Genomic DNA, 8,912 nt, shown 5'->3' with positions numbered 1-8,912 from the left:
CGCCTCTCGAATTTTCCTTCTTTCTTCTCTTTCTCTTTCTCTCTCTCTCTTTTTTAAGAGTCGCGAGCGGTGCGGGCGCCGCACGTTGGCTGCGGCCCGCTTCCTGCTTTCTAATGTTCCATTGTGAGGAGCTTCCATTGTGACGTCGCGCCCCTTCGGCTGGGCTTTGTCTGTCCATATATGGGCAGCTACGTCACGGAGCTTTCCCGGGGCTCAGATAAATAGGCTGGTGGAGTTCCCTGGCTGGAAGCTTTTGGGCAGCAGTGAGCTTGCTAGGAAGCGGCGGGGCTGGTGGTGGTGGTAGCAGCGGCAGCAGCGGCGGCAGCGGCGGCGGCGGCGGCGGCGGCGGTGGCGGCGGTGGCGGTGGCGGATCGGGGGGCGGGGGGGGGCCGCGGGCGCGCGCCGGTTTGTCAGATCAATACTGAAGGCGCGTCTGACCCCCCCTCCGGGCTGAGGACCCCCCCGGCCCAGCCCCCACCCCACACTACACGCCCCCCGCCCCCCACCCCGAGACCCAGCCTCACACGGCACTTCTGAGGCCCCCGAGGATTACCCCCGCCTTTGCCCTCTCTCCCACCCCCCCCCCCAAAAAAGAGAAGATCCCCTCCCCTGGCCCATCCCTTCCCCTCTTTCCTCCCCCTCCCCCCGAACTTTCCTTCTCGCATGCTTTTCCTCTGCACCACGGATCGCCTCTCGGATGCCGCTTGCCTGGAAGCTGCGTTAGGAGCGAGCCGCGGCGGTGGCGGCGGCGGCGGCGGCGGCAGCTCGCGAGTGCTATGACCGGCAAACTCGCCGAGAAGCTGCCAGTGACCATGAGCAGTTTGCTAAACCAACTGCCTGACAATCTGTACCCCGAGGAGATCCCCAGCGCGCTCAACCTCTTCTCTGGCAGCGGCGACTCGGTAGCTCATTACAATCAGATGGCTACAGGTAAGGGAGGCGGCGAGGCGGCGAGGCAGGGAAGGGAGCGAGGAGGGAGCGAGGATGGATGGAGGGAGGGATGGAGGGATGGAGGGATGGTCGGATGGCTGGCTGGAGGGATGGATGGATGGAGGCATGGATGGATGGATGGATGGATGGTGAGGTGGGGGCGCTCAGAATTTTCCAGGGGGCGAGTTGCTTTTTCCCACCCACTCCTCCCGCCCTCCCCATCGGGAAGGCTCGGCTGGCGACGCCACTGTAGAGGCTTCGGTTCTCCCGGGTGGGGGCAGCCGCCGACCGGAGGGAGGTAGGTGCGAGCGAGCGGCACTGGGGTTCTCTACTTCAGGGACGCGATCGGAGGGGCTGCGCGCAAGGCGTGGTGCTGTCGCCCCCTTTCCCAGGAGCAGCCCAGCGTCCCTTTCACCACAGCTCTCCCCCTTACTCCCTCAGCCTCCCACCCGGGATGGAGCCATGTGCAGCGTGGAGTCCCCGCGGTGGGAGAGGTACTGCGACGCTGCCTTTCGGGGCGTTCAGCACAGCCGTGGGGGGGGGAGGGTGCGGGAGTGGGGGGTTCCGCCCGCTGGGGGGGTGCTGTCGCGGGGTAGATTCCCTGGCCCGAGGTGCTTGGCTTGGATATAGAGGCCGGTTCTCCGCCGTCCTGCACATCCCCACCCCCCACCCCCACCCCAGGCTGGAGCTAGGCTTTCCCCACCGCGAGCAGGAGCCGAGAGAAAGCCCCTTCTGGCCGGGAGGAGGCTAGGGCCTGGGGAGGCGGCGGGCGACATCCCTTTGCGCGCAGCACCCCTCAATTGCGTGGAGGACAAAGCGTCGGAAGGCTCCGGGTCAGCGACCCGGGCGCGGTGCGCGTTGGAGGGCTTGGTGGTCCGCGCTGGCGAGGCGTGAGTCCCGGCGCGGCTAGGGCTGGGGATGAGGCCGAGTTGTGTGCGTTAGAGAGCGAGAGCCGGGCGCGCTCCGGGTCTGAAACTACCTGTAGCTGCTGCTACCTGCCCGCCCCACCTCGGTAAGAACAACAATGCTTCTCCAGCGCGCGCGTGTGTGTGGTACGTGAGTGTGTGTGCGGTGTGTGTGCAGCAGCCACTCCACACCCCGATCCGTAGTATTTTTTGCTGTATCCAGGTTGCGCCCGGGAGCTCGGCACCGCCCGCTTTGCGCCGGGCGCAGCTTACCTCTTACCCCATGCGCCGCGCGCTCCACCCGGCTGGCCGCACCCTCCACACCTGGGCAAGGACCTGGGCACCCGGGCCGCAGAGCCCAGAACCGACTAGGCTTCACTCACCCCTCCCTTCTCTCCCCCCCGCTCTCCGCAGAGAATGTGATGGACATCGGTCTGACCAACGAGAAGCCCAACCCGGAACTCTCTTACTCCGGCTCCTTCCAGCCAGCCCCGGGCAACAAGACCGTGACCTACTTGGGAAAGTTTGCCTTCGACTCCCCTTCCAACTGGTGCCAGGACAACATTATTAGCCTCATGAGCGCCGGCATCTTGGGGGTGCCCCCGGCCTCAGGGGCACTCAGCACGCAGACCTCCACGGCCAGCATGGTGCAGCCGCCGCAGGGCGAGGTGGAGGCCATGTACCCAGCACTGCCGCCCTACTCTAACTGCAGTGATCTCTACTCGGAGCCGGTGTCTTTCCACGACCCGCAGAGCAACCCGGGGCTCGCCTACTCCCCCCAGGATTACCAATCGGCCAAGCCGGCCTTGGACAGCAACCTTTTCCCCATGATTCCTGACTACAACCTTTACCACCACCCCAACGACATGGGCTCCATTCCGGAGCACAAGCCCTTCCAGGGAATGGACCCCATCCGGGTCAACCCGCCCCCCATTACACCCTTGGAGACTATCAAGGCCTTCAAAGACAAGCAGATCCACCCGGGCTTCGGAAGCCTGCCCCAGCCACCGCTCACACTCAAGCCCATCCGACCCCGCAAATACCCCAACCGGCCCAGCAAGACCCCGCTCCACGAGCGGCCCCACGCGTGCCCGGCGGAGGGCTGCGACCGCCGTTTCAGCCGCTCGGACGAGCTGACCCGGCACCTGCGCATCCACACCGGCCACAAGCCCTTCCAGTGCCGGATCTGCATGCGGAGCTTCAGCCGCAGCGACCACCTAACCACCCACATCCGCACGCATACCGGCGAGAAGCCTTTTGCCTGTGAGTTCTGCGGGCGCAAGTTTGCGCGCAGCGACGAGCGCAAGCGCCACGCCAAGATTCACCTCAAGCAAAAGGAGAAGAAGGCGGAGAAGGGGGGTGCGCCCTCTGCGTCCTCGGCGCCCCCGGTGTCCCTGGCCCCCGTGGTCACCACCTGCGCCTGAGGCTCGGGCCCCCAGGTTCCCTCTTTTCCCCTCCAGTGTCTCCGGGCTGTTCGCCTGAGCAGCGGGAAAGCCGGCCACGGAGGCGCAGAGGCCGCGCCCTGGCCTCTCCATGGACGTAAGGCCCCTTGTTCCCTTTCGATGTGACCCGTTTTCACCCTTTCACGCCGGCCTGCGGCCGGGGGCCAGGGCACCAGGCGCCTTCTCTTCGCTGCCCCCACCTCCCTAGCCAAGGCGTGGGGGCGGAAAGGTGGCGTCTAGCCCGCTTTGTTCAGTTCGGATCGCCTTGATCCAGGGGCCGCTGGGCCGCGCCAAGGACCTGCGGGAATACCGAAGGCGGGGCCCCTTCGAACCTCGCCGACCCAAGCACCTCACGGTCCCCCCCCCCCCACATCTCCCTCGGTTCCCCTTCGAAGACCCGAGAGGGGGAGGGGTACGGAGCGCACCAAAGCGCTAAGCTTGCTGCCCGCCGCACGCACGCGCGCCTGCGTGCGGGGATGCGCGCGAGTGTGCGTGCTCGCGTGTGTGTATGTGTGTGTGTGCGCGCGTGTGGATGTGTGCGCGCGCTCGCGCGTGTGTGAGACTGTTCAGCTGAACCGGGCTGTGTCCACCCCCTGACTCTTCCCCACATCGGACCCCCAAGCCGCTAGGGCATGTTCCAGGCTGGGGGGCCCGCACGTGGCCGACGAGATGGTCTTCCATCTGCTCGGAAATCATGTTTCTTACAGAAATGCCTCGGATGCCGCCGCCGCGGTGCTGCTAAGGCCGCTTCGGGTTTGGCCCCTCACAACCCCTGCTTTTCCGAGGGCTTCCCTCTTAGGCCTCAGGGCAGTTTGATCTGCGGGGAGAAGGAGCAGCCATCACTGAACCTGCCTTTTATAAAAACGTATTTCCTCAGCTCCACGTTTCAAAGGAATCTGTGTTCCTGATCTGCCCTCTGCCCTCTTCTCCCCTCTCAGCCATCCCCCATCGCTTTCAAAATCTGCTTCCAGAAAGGCAGGCCTCAACCAGCCACCCGGTTTCACCATCTGTCTGTTGCTCTCACGTACCCATTTCTCCTTCCCATCACTGAAGGGAAAGCAGCTCTGATTTTGCCCTTTGTCTTCCCAACACAACAGGTGGGATGATCCATGCATATGGTGTGTGCGCATACCTATATGGATGTGTGTGTATATTCACACATAGATGCATGTATTTATAACGCACACGATATGTATCCTTAGCAAGACCTCTAAGGCTGTCCAGTGCAGTGCACCGGAATAAAGAGAATTTGTAGGCATTTGCAGCTTTAACTTATTTGTATGGAAAAATTCATGGCCGGGATGACATCTTCCTATGTGCGTTGTTTGACCTACACATGTGTGTGTAAATATAGGCATGTATGGTGTCTGTATAGCTGTGCATGTACACCCTATACATAACTTTCACGTGCACATCTCTACCCCAGTTTTCCTCAAAGATGGGAATTTCTGTATTCATCCATGCGAATGAATGAGGCATACCTCTTCCACATCCCAGTCTCACCTTCTCCCCGCCCTACCTCACCTCTTCTCAGGCACCCCAGCTCCCCAGCCCTTCTCCACATAGGGGTGACTGTTTGAAGTGGAGCAGTAGGGAAGGCTGCTCTCGGCCAGCTCGGAGCACAGTCCTGACTGAATGTACTGTTCCCTATTAGCGCATTTCTCCTGGGGTCAGTGAAGCTGCCCAGAGAGAAGGAACAAAGGTCTGGAGTTTACAGAATGTCTGTTTTTAAAGTCACTTTATGCGTTTCCACCTTTTTTTTTTTTTTGAGCACCATTGGCTTTTTTTGTTTTTGTTTTTGGTGGTGGATAAATAATACTAAAAGGGGTCTAGTGAAAGGGGGAGTCAAAGAGCAGGGGGAGTGTGGATTTCCAGGTACGAGGACATTTTTGTAGGAGAGAGAGATGATGATGAAGTTGGCAGGAGGGCCCATATTTTTTTTCAGCTGAAGGGTAAAATCTTTCTTTGCAGAGACAGTATTTTGCTGAATACTTTTTATAATGTGATGATAATTCAAAACACAAATTTTGGTCACTTCAAAGCTGGAAGGAGGAATCAGATATCCTTTAATATTTTTTCCTTGCTCCTCCTGATTTATGCATGTCACTGCATGATAACTCTGAGTTTTCCTTTGTTTTAATAAAACTGTTCTCAGACATTTAAGCTAAACTAAGAGAAAAAAATAACTTTGTTGCCAAAAGGTTGTGCTATTCAGATTTTTATATGTCTGCATGTTTTAAAAAAAAAACCAACAAAAGAAAATGCACTCTAACTTATGTGAACTGAGAGGAAAAAAAAATCAGGTTTTAAACAGGAAAACCTATGGGGAATGATATTTTTTGAAAGACTTTTGTATAAAGTTGAGTACTTAGAAAAAGACAAACCAGATGTAATATATTTTGTGGATGTTTTTATTTCTTGGATTTATAGTACCTTATACTAAGGTTAAAAAATATGCTTGATATTGTGAAAAGGTGAAATTCTTCACCAACATTTCATTTGCTCCTTTGTCACATTGTTATGCCAATATAATATAGTTAATGAAAACAGCATTTTTAAAAACCGAAATATTGAAATGGTGTAATGTTGTACCATTTGCACTATGAGCAAATGCTAATACAGTAAATATATTGTGTTTGCTGACAATCAGCCGGCCTATAAATCTCCTTATTTTATTTCTTGTTTTCATAGTATAAAGTTTTTGGTTTGGCCTGTTTTCTGTCTTGTTTTGTTTCTTTGGTTGGTGGTTGGTTTGAGAGCTTGTTATGCCTGGCTTCGCGGTTCTTGCTCTGAAAATTCCCAGTATGATATTATGGAATTTGGTGTTATTGGAAGTGTGGTTCTGGGGTGTCAGACCTAGTGTTTGGTGTTTACTGCCGTGCCAAGAAGATAGAGATTTCCCTTCACTCTTCTGGGAGCCTTCAACTACCAGAGAGAGAGGAAAGGAAGTAGATAAATTAGACAAAATCTTGAGAGTGGGGGCTACTGACTGGAACCTTCTAGCCCTTCTCTCTGGTTTCTAATGGGCTTGGAGGGGAGCTAGGAGGGAATCTATTATGAACCATTTCTCTGAGGGTCACAGGGAGTTCTGGAACGAGACCCTGTAGCTTCTCTCCAGCTGCACTCAATAGTTGTTCTTGCTGAAGATTTTGAAGCCTGAAAAAACAGGTGGAGACTTGAGAAGGATTCTTCAGGGCTGGCAAGATAAGTATAGAGATTGGAAGCTCTTTTGTGGTCAGGTAATTAGGGAAAATCAGGTTTAAAAGTTCTACAACTTCAGTCCCACTTGGACAGGATTTTCCAGGCTACTGTAGTTACCTGTGAAAGGTGAGCCTGACTGCAAAAAATAGCTCTTCTGAACACTGATCTGATGATCTTAAGACAATAATGAACCTATGGGATCCAGAGAATATATAGGAAAATTGTCAGTAGCATCAGCCCCTTATACCGAAGCGATTCTGTCTCCTGTGTAAGATAAGTACTTCCCCTGCCTGTGAGTTTGCTTCTCCAGAACCTTCCCCTTGCTGGGTTTATTACTGACTTCATTTGCCAGATCTCAGTGATTTGTTTCCTTTGAAGAGAGGTCCTCTACCTCCCTTCCAGCTTATATCCCAGTCTTCATCTTGCTCCCTGTACTTTCAAAAGCTCTAGCTTTGTGAGACATGGTTCAAAGCAACATTAGGGTCTGTCAGTTCTGTTTTCCTTTCCGCCTGCTTAGGCTTCTGTGCATTTTGCGAAGTTCTGCCTAGGCGAATTTCTCAGGGCTTGGTATATAATAGTAAGTATACCTGACAATAGTGAGTGATAGGGACGTACCTCAGCACCTGAGGTGCCAGCTGGGCCTGCCATAAAGGGAAGAGAAGGAGAATAGCATCTCTGTTCAGAAACTCTTCCAGAAGGCCTAGTGCAGGCCTATCAAAGTGGGAAATGTGGGCGGCTTTTCTCATTGGTTATAGTTATCAAGAAGTTGAAGCCAGACCTGGGTGGAGGAGATGGGCTGTGGCCTTTAAAAAATGTTTTTGAAGTGAGAGATCAGTCAGGAGCATGCAGTCTGGAATCTTAAATTTTCTCACCCACACAATTCTAGGTCACTGGCTGCCATCTTGAATTCCCTTCTCTTACCTCATGACACATTAAAATTTCCAAACTGCAACTTTATATATAGCCAAAAGGAGCTCTATGAGAGAGAGAGAGAGAGAGAGAGAGAGAGAGAGAGAGAGAGAGAGAGAGGATGACCAGAAAACCCTAAAGATTGGGTGTTTAACCCATGTCTTTGCTGGACTATATATTTTTCTCCAAATTTCTGTCTGTTTCTCAAGTGAATATTTCCAGAGGAAAAGAGCGTCATAGAGTGTCTTCATAGCTAGCAACCAGCCCCACCTGCACCTTCTCCAATCAAACCAGGCCCTCAGAGTTACACTTTCGTCAACAACGTACTATGTTGTATGATTAACAAACTCACTTCCCATTGGTGCATATTACTCAACCCAACCTGGTTGAACCACTGGGTTACTTGGCAATATGGCAGCCCGCCTGGCTGGCACCAACCCTGTGTGGTGTAATCTCTGATTCACACTTTGTAGCTAGATAAGACTGTCCCAGATAGCATCATACCAGCAACCTAACCTGCCTGGGTTTGGTAAATATGGGGAAAAGAGACTGAGCCCTGAAACTTAGGGTTGAAGTGGGAAGACAGCAGAGAAAAGAGTTGAATAGAACTCTCAGAAGGAACATATGGAAACTTAGAAGAGGCCTAATTGAAAATCAGACATGAAAGAATGGAAGGAGAAAGAAAGAGATGACTCCTTTCCAAACTCCTTCCAACTCTAAGATGTTTGGGAGTGAATGAAAGGATGTTTCACACATACACACACCTTGGGAGTGGCAAATTGAAGGTGATGACTCTTTGCAAAAATTGTACTCAGTGAACTGGGGTTGGGTATAAATGAGAACTGGGTGCAAGGAGTGGCTTATGTATTTATATAGAGGAGAGAGAATTATTCACAAGTAGATAGGAATATACCAAGGTGGAATCTGGTAAATAAAAGCAATAATTTATCACCACTTATTACTAAGCCCTCTTACTTTCCAATTTGCCTGCCATAGATGAGGGTATTAAAAGTTGCTTTTCCCTGACCTTGGTTGACTTCTGTAGCATCCTGGAATAATAAACATGGGGAGAGAAGAAGACCTCTTGTGTCCTAAAGACTCGAGATAATTCTGGCCAAGTCTAGGAAAAACTAGGAAAAACTGACCTTCTAAAGGCGTCATGGGGGGGAGGTTAAGAATATGTCATCAATGTAAACCTATCCCAAGTGGTTCTTTAGAGAAACCTACTGTGTATGGGGAAGAGTAAGGTCTTCGGAGGAAGAGGAACCATCTGCATCAATCTTGGGCCCCTTGATCACATCAGTCTCTGGGTCAGGCCTGGGGACTCAGTTATTCCCCATCTGTCATCCACAGAGGCCAGAGGCATGATTGGTCACCGCGGCCTCACCCAGCTTCCTCCTCCTAAAATGTTGTAAGTCTTTTTGCTAGAATGTTCCAATCTAGTCCGTTGCTAATATTTTCAACTGTTTGTCTCTTCCACAGCCCTCTATAAGAATACGAATGGGCCCGGACTGGGGCCGGCATG

The 8,912-nt window shown here is 53.2% G+C and overlaps 1 protein-coding gene across 4 annotated transcripts; it reads left to right on the top strand.

Annotated features, from left to right (window-relative positions):
- The first annotated feature begins 301 nt into the window (after positions 1-301).
- EGR3 (early growth response 3) lies at positions 302-5,993 on the top strand. Of its 4 annotated transcripts, XM_056119009.1 has the most exons (3): positions 843-930; positions 1,372-1,424; positions 2,250-5,993. In XM_056119009.1, the coding sequence occupies exons 2-3, from the start codon at positions 1,385-1,387 to the stop codon at positions 3,257-3,259; spliced, it is 1,050 nt and encodes a 349-aa protein (XP_055974984.1). In that variant the 5' UTR covers positions 843-930; positions 1,372-1,384; the 3' UTR covers positions 3,260-5,993. The 4 variants fall into 4 exon arrangements, with proteins under 4 accessions (XP_055974983.1, XP_055974984.1, XP_055974985.1 ...); XM_056119008.1 differs by lacking the exon at positions 1,372-1,424 and having other exon boundaries at positions 302-930; XM_056119010.1 differs by lacking the exons at positions 843-930; positions 1,372-1,424 and adding an exon at positions 1,070-1,228.
- The last annotated feature ends 2,919 nt before the right edge of the window (positions 5,994-8,912 follow it).

Source organism: Sorex fumeus, unplaced genomic scaffold (assembly GCF_029834395.1).
Source record: "Sorex fumeus unplaced genomic scaffold, SorFum_2.1 ptg000039l, whole genome shotgun sequence".
NCBI classification, from domain to species: Eukaryota; Metazoa; Chordata; class Mammalia; order Eulipotyphla; family Soricidae; genus Sorex; species Sorex fumeus.
This window is presented reverse-complemented; position numbering and strand designations above follow the sequence as displayed.